This window comes from Phragmites australis, chromosome 8 (genome assembly GCF_958298935.1).
Source record: "Phragmites australis chromosome 8, lpPhrAust1.1, whole genome shotgun sequence".
NCBI classification, from domain to species: Eukaryota; Viridiplantae; Streptophyta; class Magnoliopsida; order Poales; family Poaceae; genus Phragmites; species Phragmites australis.
The window spans coordinates 7,841,803-7,863,336 of NC_084928.1; the positions used below are offsets into that span (position 1 = coordinate 7,841,803).

General features: G+C 45.7%; 1 protein-coding gene across 1 annotated transcript; it reads left to right on the forward strand.

Moving 5' to 3' along the window:
* The first annotated feature begins 20,340 nt into the window (after positions 1-20,340).
* LOC133925820 (uncharacterized) lies at positions 20,341-21,194 on the forward strand. Its single transcript, XM_062371570.1, has one exon. The coding sequence runs from the start codon at positions 20,410-20,412 to the stop codon at positions 20,899-20,901; it is 492 nt and encodes a 163-aa protein (XP_062227554.1). The 5' UTR covers positions 20,341-20,409; the 3' UTR covers positions 20,902-21,194.
* The last annotated feature ends 340 nt before the right edge of the window (positions 21,195-21,534 follow it).

Sequence of the window (21,534 nt, forward strand, 5' to 3'; positions counted from 1 at the left end):
TAAGTAATATCATATTTGATACCATTGATATTACTAGCACCAACAAACTTACTATAATTAATGCGCAATAACTTAATAATTAATACCATTTGATATTAGGAGTCTTGCGAATTTTCAAAAATATAATGTTCATTGAATTTTAAGATTTTAACACAAATACTTCGGTGTTGCATTGCTTTTTGATCCTCAATTTATTTTATTGTTTTTTGTTGCAAACCACTAGTTTTAAGTTATGAATAATTCAATAAATATCGTACTTTAGAGTAACGCATAATAATACAATCCTACAATATAATCTTGCACACATCATCTTAACTAGAGTACCAATATCTAATTTTTGCACACACATAAATTTTATTTTCTTAATCTAATACTACAATAATTAATACAAAAATTTCTAACTAAAATAAACATTTACAAACGTTACATTATTTTGCTAGTCTCTAAGTCAATCTAAATACAAATAGATCGATAGACATATATCTAAAAACATAATAAAAATAATTTCTTTTACCTCAACGCTTCTTCTTCCTCCTTCCCTTTTCCTTCCTCCTCCTCCTTCTCCTACCTCCTCCCTTCCTCCTCTCTTCTTCCTCCTATCTTCTTCTTTTGTTTTCTCTCTTCTCCTCTCTGCTCGCGTGCTCCTCTCTGCGTGGTTGCAACCAAGACGACACGGATTGAAATGAGACGGCGTGGCCGCCGCGGTTATATCTGCATTTTTCGCCGAATGGGGCGGTGACAATACAGTTTTCGTCGTATGGTTCGGCGAAAACTAATTGTCACCGAACTGTATTCTGTATTCCTGATTGTCGCTGACAATGATAATAGCTTGAGATAACTCTTTCTGCCTCCTTTGTCAGTACTGGTTTAAACCGTTTCTTTACCTGATTGATATACCTGGGATTTTGAAATATCAGGAATCATTATAAAGCATTGACAATGAAATACGGAAATTTTTTGGCAGTGAACAGCACATTCAGCTAAATGCACTTGGAACGAGGAAAGATGGTAGTAAGAAAGAACAAATGGAAGCATGGATGTTAAATAAAACATAACAAAACAAATATATTTGTATTGCTGAGCACAAGCCTCCAAACTCAGCCTTATCATTTCATGGGAGGTAAACATACCAACAAGACATCAAAAGAGTTTCTAACTTCTCAACTGGGGGAGAGTCCACTTTACTTTAGAATCATTTGTCTTGTCTTTCTTTTCACCCGAGTGCTGCATGATTTTAAACATTCAATGCTAAATAGAAAATTTTTTTGCAGAGAAACAACCCTCTCGGTTACTTGCATGCATATAGTGTAAGAGTATTCAAGAAGCAAACGATAGAGCAAGGTCAACTTAATAACAATGAGATGTACCTCATTTAATATATGCTGTGAAACTATCTTATCCCATCTAGGGATCTTTGTATCCAAGAGAGCAAGAACTATATTAAATCTACTCAACAGTGGTCCTGAAAGTGTTGTATTCACAGATTAGCCTGAAAAGGAAAAGCAGAAATACAACAATCAGATGGATAAGCAATTATCTAAGAACTCAGCAAAGGCCGGCGAATCAGCGATAAAAGCTTAGAAGCATGCGTTTGCTTTCCAGTGCCTTGCTAAACCAATATCCTAGCACAGATTGAAAAGGGGTTTTGCATGTTATGGAAGTCCTCCAAATGAGACTAAAGAAATCTACAAGCGTCATAATATCATTTGCCAATAACACCATAGTAATATGGGTGATCACAGTGGAATCCAACAGTAAATATGCCTGAAACACTGCTCACTTCTGACAATGTTTACTGAAGTAACGAGTTATATAACTGTTGACGTGTAAAAGCACTACATTCATTAGGATCGTATTGCCCTTTTGGATTCGTGACACCAAAGACAGTAGTCCTTGTACTGAGTGTTGTCACTAGTCCAGCCTGGAAGACAAAGAAGCAGTAATACTTAATCCAAGTGCACATTAATGAATGTGAACGGCACAGAAACCGGCAATTTTCCAAAGAAGCAGTACCTTCGCAATGCTTATTGTTTGTTGCTCTATGGCTTCATGTATTGTTGTTCTGTCATGCTCTTGCATGCTATTGATGAGAATGTTAGACTTAGGTGATAGACCTCCACAATAGTTAGATTATAAAATAATCTATGCATTAATTTTAGCAAAAGGCCAAAAATCATGTGTAATATTCACAATAGTTTCACTTTGCAAATGATGAAGGATAACTCTGCCTTGCCATGTTTTATTAATGCTAGTAGAGTATGTCCTCTGCTCATGAGTATGTGGTGTTTTTTTTTTAAGATTTAGCTAGTAAATCACATATGCGCATGATTAGAGGGCCTTTAGTTTTCTCTTTTCCCCCAAAAAAGTCAGGACCAATCCAGGATGGGTGGGTGGAACAATGGCCATTGAAATGAGGATTGAATAATAGAATAGTCATACACCAGAATCATCTCATTCATATCCTCACAAAGGATAACGGGAATGGAGCCGTTATGACACCCCCCCCCCCCCCCGCTCTAGCGACTCCATCGCCCCTCCCTCAAGCCAATCCACCTCGGCCAAGATCCACCCCCAAATCCCAAGAATAGAATCAAATCCCCTCAAGAGCGCTTCCTTCACCCTCAAAGACAATTCCAGAGCTCCCCCCGCACTTTTGCCCGCAAATCAGGTCGCTCCGGGACCTTTCGGCCAAAGTGCCTCTAGAGATCTTCTACCCAGATCGGCGCAATTTCATCTTGTTTTGACGGATCAGTGTTGCTCCTCTTTAGCCTTGCCTTCATTTCATCCTGATCCGCTCTGCTTTCCACAAGTGCTTCCAACGACGGATGGAGGTTCGATTCCTGTTGCTCTTTTTGACCAGCAGTGTTTGGAGTTTCGTTGCTCTACACCGCAGGCCTCCTTCGAGCTTTCAAGGCAGCAACCGCCACATTTCGAGCATGGTAGTTGTCGGAGGGTGAACTCCACAAGCGGGGATCTGGAGGGACCCCCTTTGAGATTCAGCCGGGGGGATGATTCTGAGTCCGCCTCGTACGTGAAAAAAATGGGAGTAAATGAGATATAGGTGGAAATAAATGCCCAGGGGATTTTAGACAGGTTCGGACCGCACTGAACGTAATACCCTACTCCTGTGTGTATGCTATAAATGCTCAAGGAATGTCTCTCTGAGGATCTCTCGTGTTACAGGATGTTTGTCTAAGTCTAGAGCTTCGTGCTTCTTCCGTCGTCGTCGTCCGGAGTTCGTCCGATGTGCTCTGTCCGATCTCAGTCCAAGTCCTCGTCCGAGGAGCCTGCCCCTCTTTTATACCCGGTCGGGGTGGGTGGCGTGCCCAGAAAGGATGGCGCAAGTTCCAAGGCACCATAAATGGAAAGCAATCATCATGGGCTGCAGCTTGAGGTGACGGGGAGAGTTGAAAACACGCCCCCGTCCAGTCTTCGTCGTCATCATTCCGCATTTCAGCGGGTGCAGCGGGGAGGGCCCGCCGGGCTGCCACCGAGCAGCCCCGCGTGCCCGCCCGGTCAGAGCGAGCCTGACACAGCAGGGCGGCAGGCGTTTGCTCCTCGAGCCCTGCAATGTTATCCCAAGGTGTGCCAGATGACGCACGATGGGACCCGCGCATTAAATGTCCCCACGCCTCCCTGCCAGACCGTGGCAGGGACTGACAGCAGACGTGGGGGGAGTGGTTGGAAGTGACAGGCCACGCGCTCTCTTAAATGCAGCATCGGGCCTCTCACCAATTGACACCTCACCGCCGAGCCCTTGTGGGGACCATCGGTGAAGGACTTCTCAGGCCCTCGGGGAACTGTGAGTGCTCGGGGACTACTGTTCACAGCCCAGAGCACTCTCTCCCGGATATGCCCTCTCTTGGTCCTCGAGGAACTCGAGTGCTCGGGGACCACTGTTTATGGCCTCGAGCACCCTCTCCCGGAACTTAGCCTTCTCGGGTCATCGAGGAACTCAGGTACTCGGGGACCACTGTTCATGGCCCCGAGCACCCTCTCCCGGAACTTGATCTTCTCGGACCTTGGGGAGATAATCCCCGAGGGAGGGCGCCACGTGGCACTCTGCTGTCCTGGCCTCGGGACTCGGGGACCCCTGGTTCCCATGTCACCGACAGTAGTCAATCCTCTCGGCTGGATCCCACCTACTGGCCCCCTGCTCCGGCTTCCTCGGGCAGTGCTACTATTCTATTTCAGAAGAGGGGAACCTACTCAAGTCTTGGCAAGGAGATCTCCCTTGAGAGATTTCACCAGTGTCATCCGTGCTCTCTCGCTTCATATTCCTTTGCCGTGATTGAGCATATGCCTCCGGGTGACTTCGTGCTCAAGGATGATGAAGGATGGCAAACAGTAAAACCAAAGTTATGGTAGCGTAAAGAGAGACCATCTTTAGTGAACAAGCCAGTGGATCAACAACAAGAAGATCAGAAGGCCCTGCAGAGAAGGGAGAGCTACAAAAGGAAGATGCAAGGTAAATGTTTCAATTGTCTAACAAAAGATCATAAGGTTGCGGTGTGCAGAGATCCTACGTGTTGCTGGAGGCGTTGGGTTCTGACCATAAAGCGTTCCAGTGCACTGCTTACCTAAGTATCTCCCTTGCTCCGCCTTCCCAGAAGCTTCACTCACTCTCACCATCTGCGAGCACCAGCTCTGCTTCTGCACACCGGCCTTATCTCCAAGATCTTCTGAACAATCTACACCAGCCTGGCCTTTGTGTAGAAGAGCCAAGTAAGGCTCCGGTCGAAAGCTCAAAGGTGACGGCGCTGTTCCAAGGACACCCTCCAGCTGAGAGCAAGAGGTCGTTGGTGCTGGTTGGCGATGATCTTGCTCCTAAGCTGCCTGCCTAGTGTTTCGACAGTCTGCCGAAGGCACGCTAGGGTTGGTGTAGAGCAAATGATGACAGTGAGGATGACAGGAGGCGGGTACGGCGACGCTGGGACATAACATATGCTACATCATGAAGAGTGGAGGGGGAGAGGCTGCTACATCGGGAACTCCGAAGTTGTCATACTCGTTCTGACTCTCCACCGCATGGTGGTCTGCCATCGCGCAGGCGTGTCACCTTCGCTTCACCGATGGCGATAGTTATGAGAGGCGCAAGGAGCTGGCGGAGGCCCGAGGCTCTGAACGAGGAGTACAACAGCAAGTTTAGCAACAAGAGCAACCGCAAGCCTAGCCCGGTGCCAGAGCAGTAGAGTTTGGCCTCACATGCTGACATGCAGAGAGAGATCGACAATTATAGGCAAGCAAAGCTACACAAGGATATAAGGCAAATACAGATATGTGATAAGGGTGTTGAAGTCTTTAGTAAGGAGAATCGTACGCCTGATATTGCCTGAATGTTGCAAGTCCCTTGTAACCTATGTTGTTTGAGTACCAAATTCGGCTCCTCAACCTGGGGGAGATGCAAGAAGACCAGTGGCCGATGCATTCAAAGAAATGTAATGCAGATTACAGTTTCGAAGTCGTCCAAACTAAGGAACTGAGCGTGCTGCAGCCGCTTTCAACATTCTGTGACTCTATGCTGCATGAGGCTTCTTTTATCTTCCTCTTTTCAGACGCATAGTGCGAGCCACCCTATGGGTTCAATGCGACCTCAAACATGTCTCCGGCACACACGCACAACCAAGCTGCTATCCAGGACCCTGAAGAAGAGCGTGGCCATGCTCTTATCAACGGGGCTCCTGACCTTCCGGCGAGGGAGGTTGCCCCCAACATCTTCGACTATGTGATAGTGGTTACTTCTGGCCATGCTCTCGACTCCGTTGCTCCCAAGGGATCGCTTGGAATTTTTAATGCCTCAAATAAATTCTCAAAAATTAGGATAAGTCAACTAATATTCTTCTCATGTGATATACTAATTTATAAAATATTTCCAATCCTAAGTTATTTAGTGAAAAAGTGAGTTCCTTTGCAATGCTCTATTTATATGCATTTTTATCATTTCATGTGATATTCTCTTTTTAATTCAATTTGAACTCAAATAAATTTAAACATGCACAAATTTATCCAATGATGGTCATGTGGATCTACATATGAAGGCATGCTTGTTGCACATCATACGCGATGTCGGGCCTCGTCATCGTCGAGTATTGCAATGCACCTACCAAGCTGCGATACAGGGAGGAGTCAGCGACCTCGGCGTTGTCCGAGCTCAAAGTGTCAGGGTAGTCTAGGAGCTACTCTCAAATAAATTTAAACATGCACAAATTTATCCAATGATGGTCATGTGGATCTACATATGAAGGCATGCTTGTTGCACATCATACGCGATGTCGGGCCTCGTCATCGTCGAGTATTGCAATGCACCTACCAAGCTGCGATATAGGGAGGAGTCAGCAACCTCGGCGATGTCCGAGCTCAAAGTGTCAGGGTAGTCTAGGAGCTACTCTGGAAGCTAGTGAACTGGTCTTAAAACATGTCTAGGTTGGTCGGAAATGGTATAGAAACTGGTTAGAACTAGCCTAGAAATTGGTCTAACTGGTCTAAATATTGGTCTAACTGATCTAATTGGTCTAAGATCCGGTCTAAACTAGTCTAGACTAGTATTAAAACTGGTCTAACTAATCTAGGACCTGGTTTAAACTGATCTAGACTGGTCTTTGGAACATGTCTAGGCTCAGCTCCTCACAGAGCCTAGTTCCAATCCCTGTCATCAACCACGCTCATCCTCAAGTAACGCCTGCACATGAACAAACAAAGAAACTATTTTTTTAGTACAAGTTCTATTCCAACTTGACTAAAATTAGCTCAAACACTATATGTAATGTGCATAAAACATTCATCATCATTCACAAACCATAAACATGAAAATCAACCTAGAATTAAAAAAAGCCCAACTCAATCCATGACCAACTCAGCCCCTGCTAGACTGATTGCCGCACCCCACCAATATAGACCAGTTTAGACCAGGTCTTAGACCAGTTAAATCAGTTTCAAGACCAGTTAGATCAGTTCCTAGACCAGTTAGATCAGTTCATAGACCAGTTCCTAAACCAGTTCTGACCAGTCTAGATCAGTTCCGACTAACCTAGACCAATTCTAAGAGTAGTTCACTAGCTTCTCGAGTAGTGTAGGGTAACAGGCAGGCTACGCTAGCCTAAAACAAAAAAATTTCTAGCACATTTATAAAGGAAACCATGCTAGTAAGAGATCATAGATCGTTACCACACGACATGTAGTGCAGCAGAAGAAGAGTTGGAGTAGACTGATCCAACATCGTACGCGTCAAACTCCTCGAGCAACTTCTCGATCAGATCCGCAACCAGCCCTGCATAGGTGGTCACGCTCCCCGACCAACTCTGAGCAGGTGGCCGTGCTCCTCGACCAGTTCCTCGATGAGCTCCTGATCAGGTCTGTTGCGTCCTCGACCAGTTCCTCGATGAGCTCCTGATCAGGTCTGTTGCGTCCTCGACCAGTTTTGAGTGGTCGTGTCATGCTGTCCGACTAGATCCGAGTGGTCACATTGTGCTCCATGATCAAACGAGCAGGTACATCGACCAGTTCGTCACGGTCGGCGACCAATCCCGAACACATCACAATCAACTAGCCGAGAAGATCAGCGTCGCAATAGCAGCAGCGCCTCTACGGTATCCACACGTACTGGGAAGAAACACCGAGCGCCGATGTGCTAACACTGCACTTGCAGCTAGGGTTTTGGAAGAATGTGTAGAAGGCTACGGCTAGGGTTTCGAAGTGGCTCAACCTCAGCACGCCCTACCCACCCCTCTCCTTATATAGAGCTTGTCAATGAGCTCCCACGTGGAAAGCCCTTTAGGACTATAACTTCTTATGGATCATAATCCAATCAAAACCCATATACGAATCAAATTCGTATGTTTTGTTCAAACCCATTAAGTGTGTCACCCGTTAGGTTCTTGTACAAACGGCTATGACTTGGAAACCCTTTCCAAACCAAAATCAATAGCAGTCCCTAGTAGGACATGTTTACTCTCGAGTATACACAAAAGATCATATCGGCTGAACCTTGATATACATATACACCGATCCCTTCGCCTCACGATACCAGTCAAGCTCAAGGCGAGATACGTGCCATTCTTGTGATAACTCGACCATTCACTCGATCAAGTAGTGGATTCATCATGACTAACTCTTTAATCATATTGGTATGGTCATGCACTTTCTCGATCCAACTACCTCAAGGGGTCTAGAGATATCTCTCCTGTTATCAAGGAGGGGTAAATTCCATCTTAAGCGCTCACACCCCACGACATGTTTCATGACAAGTCCGAAAACTACCTTTATGACTATCCAGTTACGGAATAGCATTTTGTAGCCTCAAAATATGCCACTACACATTCTTGAAATCAATGATGATCTCTGGTCTAAGGATCCTGCAGGTACACGATTTGAGATAACAACTGATGGCACATCATAAATAACAATCTTAGCAGTATCTCAGGGTGAGTCTATCCAACATCATGTTCTCTAACATAAATGTTCACATTATTGACTTAACATCTCTATACCTATGATCCATAAAATGTGGTCATCAATCAATATATTTGCTGGTCTTATATATCATCACAATGATATGCGACCAGGGATTGACTAAGAATAACATCATGATATAAATAAAGAGTTTCATGAGCAAGTCACATACTTGCCAATCAATGTAAAATATAGTCATTCTTGGAATAACATATTATTCAAAAGTACATTAACATAGACGTGTAATACAATCATCTTTATTATTGCCTCTGGGGCATATCACCTTCAAGTAGCTCCCAGACTACCCTGACACTTCACTCACAAATACTATATCACAAATTATCACTCATAACAACATCTAGCCAGTTGTTGATCACTCACACATATTGATCATGCACATAATCTCACAATAGGATTCAAGGTGACCCGCTCTGACACCTCCCTGTTTGTTTTACGGTGGGGACTGCCACGTCCCAAAATGCTAATTATGGGGTATGCATAATCATCATCATATGTGCTTGCACGTGTTTGCCTATCAAAAACCAGTTAAACATGCCTCAAACACTTTAGAGATGGTTTAGAGCACTTTAGAGAATCTCTACATACCTTGGAGAAGGACAAGAATAGATGGAGAATGATAATGAGAGACTTAGAAAAATTTCAGCAAAAGAACCCCCTCGCGGTCTGACCGGTGTCACTTGTGGTCTAACTGCCAAGTACGCTGCCACGTGGATTTCCCGTGGTCTGATCGCCCGAGCTCGCGATCTGACCGCCAGCACATAGAGGCTCGGGTTAATTAGATCGATCACTTTCTTTTGTTCTCTCCCTCTCACTTTTCTCTCCCTCTCCCTCTCTCCACCCGACCCTAGAGAGAGAAAGAGAGCTCTACTCATCACGTTCGAAGGACAGAGATTGGAGGTGGGAACTCCCATGAGCTTTACGGAGGACTTTCCCAAGTTTTCCCCCTCTTCTCTCTCACCGGAGACCCGTTCATCGACTGCAAGCTTCACCACCACTCCGAGAGCTGATCCGCGAATCGGAGCCTCTCCGAAGCATTCCAATCCAAAAGAGAGCTTCCATAAGCTGAGGTGAACTATCTCCTACCATTTTCCCGTTGTTTCTGAGCTCGATTCGACCCTCGTGTCATTTATGCCCAAGTTCAACCTAGCCTAGATCTAATTCATAGGCTATTTTTTAGTTTAGTCCGGTGAATGATGTCCAAATTACTTTAGAAACATTTCACTAGTCCCATAGAGAATTTTGGTACCTTTCGTTACCGAAGGTTTCGCCGGAATACTCACCGGCGACCCTGCAAAGGCATTGCCGACAAGGTCTGGCCGTCTGACCGCCAGTTGGGATCGGAGAATCCGAGTTGAACATTGCTGGCCGCCGGTCAGATCGTCACCTCTACATCGGTCTGATCGCCGGCCTGTTAAAGCTAGGTATACTTAGGTTACCTTACACGGGGTTTTAAACTTCTAAACCTTAATAACTTAGTGATCTTTTGCAAATATTTTTGAAGCTCGGTTCTCTATTATACTTCAAGCATGCATCTTTTGTGCGTTTTTCCATCGTTCATTTGTTTATACATTGTATTTTGATTTGTTTAGAGGGCGTTAAGCCGCCGGTCCAAGCGAGTGAAGACGACGCTAACCTTTTAGCGAGTGTTGTGTGGAAAGTATCAGGCAAATCCCAGAGCAACAAGGCAAGCATATAAGTATAAAATTGATAAATTATGCTTTATGTAAGTTTGCATGTTCAATGAGTCGATGTCGGGCTTCTATAGGTAGAACCTATGTTATGCATTGTCCTACCTTGGTTATTTGATGATCCATATCCTTGTAGCCTTGATAACATTGTTGATGTCTAACTTTAAAGTTATTCGAAATACTTAGCAATGCATAGGTTCTCGGTAGAAGTCGTGGGATAGTGCAACCATTATTTGTGAGCTTAGGATTTACTTGTTGTTCATGAATATTGATTATGATGTCGATAGTTGGATGAGATGTGACGATGAGACAAGATGTGGGCGGTGTTCGGGGTGTTTTCTGCCCCAGAGGAGTTCCTCGGGGTAGTTCGGGAGAGGAGCCTAAGTACCATAGACTGTGCATCGATTAAGCATTATCCATCGGTGCAGTTAGCTTTAGCACTTTTCGTACTTATTACATGTTGCATATGTGAACGATAAGTCGAATACCTTTGTAGCTGTGGCCTTTTGGCGTGTAAGTCGATGGTATAAGCGGGCAGGCTTGTAGGGGTATTTAGTTTATTCCAGAAGTAGTTCTGGATGACCGCCACACCTATCGATGTATGATCAAATGGTTAGGGTTTATTGGAAATAGTTGAAATAAGTACCCATCGTGTGGGCCTGTATGGACACGTGAGTCATATGGTCCTTGAGTCGAGTAGGTAAAGGAGTACCCCTGCAGGGTGTAAAAATAATTCATGAGTATGCTTCTGTCCATTTGCATCGGTCGTAGAGTTACGAATGTGGGATGGCGATATGGATGGTATGTTGGGTAACATTGATGGCTGGCTATTGATGTATTACTATAGTTCTATTTACATTTATGTGCGCAAGTTGGTGGTTATATGTTTGGAAGGGTATGTTAGTTATGTTTAGATGCTCACACATATGTGTCTAGGTTGCGCGTGCATATATTTTAATCAACATTGTGACCTTTTTTCTTGCTAATGGCACAATGCATAATCCTTGGAGTCAGGTTATTTATATGTACCATATAGGAGTAAGTCTTGCGAGTACCTTCATACTCAACTGCTCTACAGGTTTTACATGTGAGGAAGAGACGGTGTTTGGCTACTTCACGCCTGCCGATGCTAGGCAACTACTCGGAGGTCGCGCTTTTGGGATGAAGCCTAAGGGCATATGGCTTTACTCATCTTTTGTTGTCTTTAGCTTTTGTTTTGGCTGCATAGTTTCTCTTTTGGTTAGGAGTTGTTTAGTTTTATTATCCTCCTAGATCTCTTTGCTATAAATTGTTAAACTTGTAAATGGTTAAGAACTTGTAATATGATTTAATTACTCGCTCTTTATTAAGCTCGGCTATGATTGCTTATATTGGAAATGCATGTATTTCGATCTTGGCACAAAACACGTCTCGGGACTACCAGGATGATATTATGGTTAATCATTGAAGTTGTGGCTATATAAATGATCAACCTTGATGATTAACTAAAATATTATTTGTACGGTTCCCCCACATGGACAAGAGATGGCATACCTCTTGTTGTATATCGATGACATCATGCTCACTGCATCATCAGCCGACTTGCTTCAATGGCTCATCGAACAGCTCTGCTCTGAGTTCGCCATCAAGGACATGGGACCAATTCATTTTTTCTGGGTGTGGATGTCAAGAGATCCAATGCAGCCTTCTTCCTTTCACAAGGCAAGTATGCTGAAGAACTCCTAGAGCGCGCAGGGATGATGAACTACAAGCCGATATCGACCCCATATCTGAATCAACACCAACCCGAAGGTTTCAAGCTCTGATGGCGCCAAGGTTGCTAACCCCTCCATGTATCCCAGCTAGGTAGGTGCATTACAATACTTGACGATGACGAAGCCCGACATCGTGTATCCCGTGCAACAAGCATGCCTTCATATGCATGATCCACACGACTGTCATTGGATGAATTTGTGCATGTGTGAATTTGTTTGAATTCAAATTGAATTAAAAAGAGAATATCACATTAAATGATAAAAATACATATAAATGGAGCATTACAAAGAAACTAACTTTTTTATCCAATAACCTAGGATTGGAAACATTTTTATAAATTAGTACATCACATGAGAAGAATATTATTGAATTTTCTCTAATTTTTGGGAATTTATTTGAGATATTAAAAATTGCTAGAAGTTATAAAAGTAGGTTTTCAGAGAATTTTAATTAAATATTGGCTTAGGCTTTTTGATCAAATCAATTAAAATAGGTTGTTAGTGAGCTCTATTTTGCTCTTGAGAATATTTAGAATTTTTAGACCCTTCTCAAGAGTTAAATGAAAAACATGAACGCACATGTACATACATGAACACACGTAGAGACATGAGTGATCATGAACGAGCAAAATACCAAAAGGAATTGCTAGAACAGTAGGTGACACTTTTTGGGTGGGTCCATCGACACAAGATCTCGCCCGTTCAGCGGGCGAGAGCAAAATCTTATTCACTAAACGGGCGACATGTGGCAACCACCAATTTTTTATTACCTGACAGGTGGGGCTCATAAGGTGTCACTCGTTTATAAGGGTGAGATCTTGATCTCGCTCAATAAACAGACGATGGTAGCTTATTGTTATAATTTTTTTAAATAGCCGTGTAAATTTAAAATATTGAGAAAAAATATATAAATAAAAAGGAAAGAAAAGAAGAAGAAAAGGATAAATGACCCATTTTCCTCTTTTTAACGCCATGAGTGGCCAGTTGGCCCACATTGTCATGCATGCGGTGGGGAAACGAAGAAAAGAACATAATGTACTTGTCGGCCCATAGGCTACGTGCAAGGCCCAGAAAAAATGGCCACATGCAGCTCCATTGGAGAATTTTTTTACACATATTTTTAAATCAAAAAATTACAAATATATATATATATATATATACTTTGAGAAATTAGAAATTTAAACTCATGTCGCTGGTTGGAAGGACAAACGGATAGGCTACCAGCAAGGTATAGAACAAAATGGCCCACATGCAGCTCCATTGCAGATTTTTGTATATCTTTTAAATAAAAAATTGTAAATATATACATTCGTTTCAAAAAATTATCGCTCGTTGGAAGGGCAGGCAACAAGTGGTGTCAATAGCCTTCCGATGGTTGGCTAGACCATGATAACATCTACGTCGAATACCACCCATGTGTCGCTCGTTGGAAGGGCAATATGTAACTTGTTGTCCTTCCAATAAGTGATATGTTGTAGCGAAAATAGCCTTATTAGATTATGATTATGATTTTGGTGATTAATAACAATATAGTCATTGGGACTAACATGTTTGTCAAGTATATGTTTTAGTAGGTCTCATGGATGCAACAAAAGAGAAGTCATCAAAGACAGAACAAAACGAGGAATGAATTAGACTTGTTCTATGAACTTTTATATGATAAAATAGAATAGATTTCTATATAATCTTGTAAAGCTCTTCATAAGCTTTCTATAGAACCAAAGATCATCAAAATCGGAGTTTGGAGCAAAAAGTTATGCCCAAAATACATAACGTTGTTCCGCTGAAATTTGCTTAACCGGATAGTCCGATACTCACATAAAAATTAGTCCGGTGCTATATAGGATAATCCAGTGAGTACAATGAAAAATAGTCCGGTGTTCACAGAAAATTTGAAGCGGAATCTTTTGCCTCACCGGATGATCCGGTGTTCACAAAATGAACACACTGGACTATTATTTCCAGAGAGCTCCAAAATGAAGATATGCATATAGGATAGTCTGGTGCATCTTTCCAGTGTTCAATAAGTTATCACAGAATAATCCGGTATTCACAGATGAGTCTCAGTGGGTTCCAATGGCTAGTTTCTTCTGCTATACTCACTGGATGATCCGGTGTTCGCAAAATGAATACACTGAACTATTATTTTAAGAGAACATCAAAATGAACATATACACATAGGATAATCCCATTTGTCTGGTGTTCAGTGAGTCATCACAGGATAATCCGGTGTTCACAGAGGCTTGAGTGGGGTTCCAACGACTAGTTTGTGAGAGTGTACTCACTGGATGATCCGGTGTTAATACTACTGTTCTCACCGGATCATCTGGTGTTACCAGCTTTTTAGAGTCATTGGGTTAATGGCTAGTATGTGAGTTTGAGGCTATAAATACCCCTCCACTCAGTCATTTGAGCGTGCTAAAGTCCAGAGAAGTTCATATACACCTGAGAAGATATTCAAGCCACCAAAGTGCTTAAAGTGATCATCTAAGGCGATTAAGCACAAGATTAGTGAGTGATCAATGCTTATAGGTCTAGAGAGTGAGTTGCTAAGTGATTGCTACCTAGAGAGTGGATCAAGGAGTGATCCAACAGTGTACCTCTTGGTACGCTAGCACCTTGGAGTCTTGGTGACTCGCTGGCAAGCTTGTTAACCCTCTGACTTTGTGTGGAGCGGTGGCAAGACGATTGGGCGGGGACGCGAAGACCCTTATCTTTATGGCTCAAGCTCCAAAGTGATCACGGTAGTGAGGAACCCGAAGAGAGGTTAGTGATGAGACTTTGCCTTGGTGGCTTGGTGGCTCATCTGGGTGGAGACTTTGTCTTTGTGACTTGGTGGTTCAAAGGTTGTGACCGGGTGCCGACCAGGAGCATATCCTTTGTGGAGCTCCAACGTGGTCTAGAGGTGGCATTCATACCATCGATACCATAGGAAAAAATCTTTGTGCCGAGTTTGCTATCTCTACCTTATTTACGTTTCCGTATTACTTTCTTGCAATTTACCTTCTTAGATAAGTTGCAAGCGCTTTAATCGGTAGAGTAGACACACTAGATAGAAATTGATATAGGTTTATTTTGTGTTGTTTTTGGAGCCAAAATAGTTTTAAGTGTCCTAATTCATCCCCCCTCCCCCCCTCTCTTATGATGTCACCGATCCCTACACATGTTTGCCTATAAATATCATGCCCAGCCTCCCCCACATAATTGTGCTCATTTGTTAATTTAGAGGTGAGGGAGAGGAGAGCAGCGGAACTCTACCAGAATCATTTTGTATTGAAGGTAAATATTCTAACCTTAGTATTTTTTTTACAAACTAATTAGGTTAGCCATCAAATCTAGTTGTGAAAATAGGTTAGGTATCACATATAGAATTTAGTGATATTAGATCTAGTTTTTAGGGATAGTTATAATTGTTGGACATATGTTTTTTAGATAGTAGTACTATTAGACATAGTTTTTTTACATATAGTTGTATTGTTATTAGATCTAGGTTTTTAGATAAATGTAGAGCAACTGTTAGATCTAGGCTTTTTTAGATAGTTGTAACTGTTGGATGTAAGTATTTTTTATAATGGTATTGTTATTAGATATAGATTTTTATAGCAATATAGAGTAATTGTTAGATTTAGGTATCTAGGGGTTGGTGCAACTGTTTGGACCTAAGTTTTTTAAGGATTGTTGTACTTTTATTAGATATATTTTAGGAACTTGTTTTGCTCCATAAACTATATGTAAAGATCAAGGATTTCGATGACATACAAGTGATAACGGAGTACTTGGAGCATGCCATCAGGTAGGGTACCACGGACATCTCAGCTAGCTTTGACACCTTCCTCGTCCTGGGTCATACTTAGGATGAGATCGGGCCGTCTCAGCTAGGTGGCGCACCTCCTGTAGGCACGCAACAGACCTAGAAGGAGTATGCGATGCCAACTCTTAGTGGCCGGCCTTCACGGACAGTCGTCCCGCCCGACCCGCTCACTTACTCAGCGGACTACATGCGAGCATGGAGCTGCAGGGTGCCAAGACCTTATGATCAAAGAGGGATCGTCCCGAAGCGGGGACACATTTAGGAGTAGATTAGAGACTATGTTGCTTGTATCATACAATTCTAAAAAATTAGAATTTTATTTTTTAAAATCAATCCTAATTTCATTAAAAAAAATTACAGTACTTGTCATCCGTTAGAAGGGTGACAAGTAGCCATGTCTGTCCACGCAGGTAAGCCACCACGTCAACTTGTCATCCGTTGAACGGACGATATGAGTCTAGATTTATAATTTTTCAAAATGGACGTATATCAAATAAAAAAAATTCCTCTATTGGAAAGAAAGGGTGGAAAAAGGAGAAGGGATATGAGACGAGGTGGAACTGGAGAAAGAATTTGGAGAGCCCCTCCTACTAGGCCTAGTAATAGGTCGGGTTGGGGCCAGGTGCAGCTAGGATGCACCTGACCCGAAATCCGAATCGAAAAACTTGACCCAAAACCCAAATCTGAAAATCCGATCCGGACCCAATTCGACTAACTGGTGGAAATATGTCCTTGGCCCCGAACCCGATTGGGACCTGAAAACCACGTGGGCACCCGCAGGTGTGGTGGTGACTGAGAGCTTGAGACGGCTTGTCGGTGACAAGGGAACCAGGGGTCCCCAAGTCCCGAGACCAGAACAGTAGAGTGCCACGTGGCGCCTCCCCTCGGGGATTATCTCCCCGAGGTCTGAGAAGACCAAGTTCCAGGAGAGGCTGCTCGGGGCCATGAACAGTTGTCCCTGAGTACCCGAGTTCCCCGATGATCCGAGAAGACCAAGTTCCGGGAGAAGGTGCTCGGGGCCATGAACAGTGGTCCCCGAGCACCTGAGTTCCCCGAAGACCCGAGCAGTCAAGTTCCGGGAGAGGGCGCTCGGGACCATGAACAGTGGTCCCCGAGCACTCGAGTTCCCCGAGGACCAAGAGAAGAAATATCCGGGAGAGAGTGCTCGGGGCTGTGAACAGTAGTCCCCGAGCACTCACAGTTCCCCGAGTACCTAAGAAATCCTTCGCCGGTGATCCCCACAAGGGCTCAGGGGTGAGGTGTCAATTGGTGAGAGGCCCGATGCTGCATTTAAGAGGGCGCGTGGCCTGTCACTTCCAACCACTCCCCCCACGTTTCTGTCAGTCCCTGCCACAGTCTGGCGGAGAGGCGTGGGGACATTTAATGCACGGATCCCATTGCACGTCATCCGGCGCACCTCGGGATAACGTCGCAAGACTCGAGGCGTAACGCCTGTCGCCCTGCTGTGTCAGGCTCGCTCTGACCGGGCGGGCACGCGGGGCCGCTTGGTGGCTGCTCGGCAGGCCCTCCCCGCGGCACCCGCCGAAAAGCGGAATGATGACAACGAAGACCGGACGGGGGCGCGTTTTCAACCCTCCCCGTCACCTCGAGTTGCAGCCCATGATGGTTGTTTTCCATTTATGGCATCTTGGAACTTGCGCCATACTTTCTGGGCACGCTACCCGCCTCGACGGATATAAAAGAGGGGCGGGCTCCCCGGAGAAGAGAGGGCGGAGGGATCGGACGGAACACACCTAATGAGCTCAGAAGACAAGCCGACGAAGAACAAGGAGCACGAAGCTCTAGACTTAGACAAACATCCTTGTAACACAGCAGATCCTCAGAGAGACATTCTCATAGCATTTATAGCATACACACAAGAGTAGGGTATTACGCTCCATGTGACCCAAACCTGTCTAAAATCCCCAGAGCATTCATTTCCTCCTGCATCCGATCATCCATTCCACATGCACCTCATTTACTCCCATTTATTTCACGTACGAGGTAGATTTAGAATCATCCCCCGGCCGAATCTCAAAGGGGGTCCCTCCGGATCCCCGCTTGTGGAGTTCATCCTCTGACACGGCTGGTAGCTGCCGCGGGCAGAAGCGGGCGAGCGGGTGCGACCAACGACGGGCATGGGCGGGCGACGGAGACCAGGAGGTGGGCGGATGTGGGGGTGGCTAGGAGGCGGGAATGCGACGACGGCCAGGAGGCAGGTAGGCTCAGGGCAGCAAGTGGCGGGCGCATGGGGGGGAGGCGGGCAAGCGGCGGCGATCGAGAGTTAGGCGCCGCCAAGGGATCACGGGCAAAAATCAGCCCCTGTCTCCGACCTGACCCGCAATCGGGACCCGACCCATGACCTCCACGAGCAAAAACCCAACCCCGCACCCACTTCCACTGGACGTAAAACTCGTGGAGACCTAATCCGCCTGCCCTGTTGCTGGCCCTACCTCCTACAATCCTGCTATGTGCCTATGCGTCCACCATTGTCCACATGGAGCAGTTTCAGCACGTGGATAAATCCGTAAATGTATACATGCAGAAACTAGCTAAGAAACCAGAAAGAACCCATGCAAATATCTGTGCTTAAATTTTTACATTAGGTGGCAATACACTTATTCCAAGCACACGCCACTGAGTACTAGATGCCCTTAGTATGTTAAACAAGGGTCAATGTGGGCAAAGCCTAATTTAGGGAGATGATATCATAAAGTAGCAGTCGTTTGGCATTGTCACCGGAGCAAGATCCTATGTGGAAAAGAGAGAACAAGGAGCTGTTTCTTTGACAAAATATTCTCTTAAGCGAGTCATGTAGAAACAACCTCATGGTCATGAACAACTTAAAATCCACTGGTGTCACGTGGGGACGATTTAAGATACAACCAAGAACCGAAGAGACCAAGACATATCGACTTTGGTGGAGGTTCAGAAACAACCTGAGAGATGGCATATACTCATTTCTGCAAACCAATGCCAGGCATCAGACACTAGAAACAGCGAGCACAGACAAACAACTCCCTCATCTCGGATGCACGCACGTACCCGCGCCAGCGCTTACCTGCATGCATGTACGCCCTTTTGCAAGGCACTGCACGACCAGCCCCGTCACTTCTTGCCTTGTCTGCTCTTCAAAGCACTTGTCATCTTCTGGAGCGCTACCCTGTAGGCCGCCCGCAGCGCCCAGCCACAGCCAATGGCACGAACGGGCGCTAGCAAACACGCGCGCGCATCCATTCCCCAGCGACCGTGCGAGCAAAAGAGCCGAGCCTCCAGCGCAGCCCGAGCCCTGCGCACCGAGCAGGCAGGCAGGCGGACACGAAAGCGATAAAGACAGGCGACGCCCGCGCTGTTCAGCCGTCGAAGCCGACGTGTAAAAGAAGCGCGCACGTACGTTCATAGTTGATTTGGACTCGACGGAGTGATCACGTGTGCGGAAAGGAGGAGGCCGCGTGGGAGTGCGCGCCGAACGTATCCCTTGTGCGCCTGGGCGATCGCCCTGCGCGGTCCCGGGTGGAGGGCACACCGTACGCGCGGCGGCCGGCGCTTTGTCTGGCCGGGGGCTGGGGCTGCGAGGCGCGCGACCCCGCGGCGTGGCGTGCACGGTGGGAGCGGCCGTGGAAGTCTCCGTGCCCGTGCGTCCATGTTTTGCATGTGATGCGGCGCGGTCACCTAGCTCTGAAACGCGGGATGGTGGTGCTGGTGCATCGCTATTCGCATGCCAAATGCACGGGCGCGCACGTTGAAACATCATGAGAATGAGGTAGTCAACTGATTTTGTTTGCCGGATTTCGGATGAATTTACTGTTACTATTTGATCTGCACACACCTCCTTGCATGTTAGGTTTGTCTTGGTGGAGCTATGATTTCTCCGTTGGGTGTTCCCATTAGTCATTTGAATTTTTTTAGTATAGCCAATCTGATATACAAGTATAAAATTTGTGAAAAATACAATATAAATATATTGAAAATATTCATAAAATCGTAAATTCAACAAATATGTTAGAAATTTGCTATATATTGAGATGTGCATTCGTGTGAGACTAGGCTTGCCACCGCCCACATGTGATCTGTGTTTGCTTCTACATGGCCGTAACCCACAGTCTAATTTCTTGTGCAGATTGTGGGCTGGATTAGCTGTCAACAGGACTAACTGAGAACTGCCTCTTAGCTCTTCAGAAAAATGTTGCACGGTAAGGGGGTTGGAGCCTAGGTTAGCTTGCATCCATACCCTATTTTATGATATGATATAACAATTTTTCTCTTATAAAACATTAATTAGAGATAGGGAGTCAAAATATTACAATAAATATACTTTTAATTTCTTGATAGACAAATACCATCGATAAATACAGTGAAACGAGTAGGTCTGTAGCAGCCTCAGGTTCTGAAGGACACGTGTGGTTCCCGCCGCCCACCGGCCGGACCCATCCAACCGAACCAAAAACGAAGCCCCAGGCTCCAACCACGCCCCCGGACGCACTCCACCATCCGAACTGCCACGCTCGGCCCGACACCCAACTCACTAGTTCCGGTTGCATCCGCGAAACTTCCCCAGGTCCCTCGCCATATATAGGACCACGCACCCGCACGGCCACGCCGCACCAACACTAGCCACCTGCACGCGCGCGCATTTCCTGCTCTTTCGCTGTACTCGTGTTCGTGTAGTCGTATTTGCTCGGCAACCATGGCAGCCGCCGGGGGCAAGTCGAAGGAGGCGGACCCCGCGCGGTGCAGGAGGCACCCGAGGCACCGGCACTCGGCCGGCGTGTGCCCCTTCTGCCTGCGAGACCGGCTCTCGCGCCTCTCGGCAGCGGCCGCACGCTCCGGCGCCGGAGCCAACGCCGCACCCTCCTCCTCGTCGCCGGCCTCCTTGCCGTGCTCGTCGTGGGAGGAGAGCGTCGCGCCATCGGCACAGGCGCCGCCACGACGCGAGAGGCTGGGGTTGCTATTGCGGCAGGAGGCGAGGGAGACGGCGGCGCTCGGCGCGGGACGTCGGGAGGAGGCGCCGCCACCCGAGGGGGAGATGGAGACGGACAAGAAGGCGAAGAGGGGCAACTTCTGGGCGCGGCTGCAGCAGCAGCTCCACCCCGGGGGACGGCACTGGAAGGAAGGGTGCTCGCTCGCGCACTCCAGAGCGGCCGCGGAGAAGAGCGCCACCGCCGCGCCGCTGGTCTGATGCGCGCGCGGCCTGGAGGCGGCCATGCAGTGGGCGAGCGCGTTGAGGTGTTTCGTTTGTGTATTCCTGCGTTTGAACTGTTGATTATCTGGCGCCATCTTTCGTCTTCTTTCTTTCTCCCCTGTGAGGCTGTGACTGCTGGTGCGAATGACCCTGTGCCCGGGTGTCGAAAGGCAGCAGAAAGGCTAGCCCATTTTGTAACATCACCAAGAAAAAAAATCTTGCACTCGGCTCGATCGCGTTGTTCTTCTCCGGTCATGGTGCCGTGACCAAACCGATCATGTTCACTGGTTAGGCTTCCCGTTCATTACGTGTGTGTTTGATTATTCATATAGGTTTTCTTATAGCTGTAGCGTATATTTTAAATAAGTAAAAATTGATTTATAAATATACTAACTTTAAAAAGAAAAATATTTGATTATTTATAAAGACAGATACAAAACTCTGTATCTACAGATGCAATGATTATATGAAGGTGTTTATTTACTTATATGTACAGATAAAGTGACATTCTAAAAAACTAACTAACATATTGCAATAATATAGTAGATACAGTGTATTCACCAAAGATAATTAAACAATCTTTTTCACGAAATGATAGGTACGGACAGAAACCTAATACCTCTCGTACTG

Excerpts from the sequence above, each read along its gene's own strand:
- LOC133925820 (XM_062371570.1), top strand. The coding sequence starts at position 20,410 with ATGGCAGCCGCCGGGGGCAAGTCGAAGGAGGCGGACCCCGCGCGGTGC.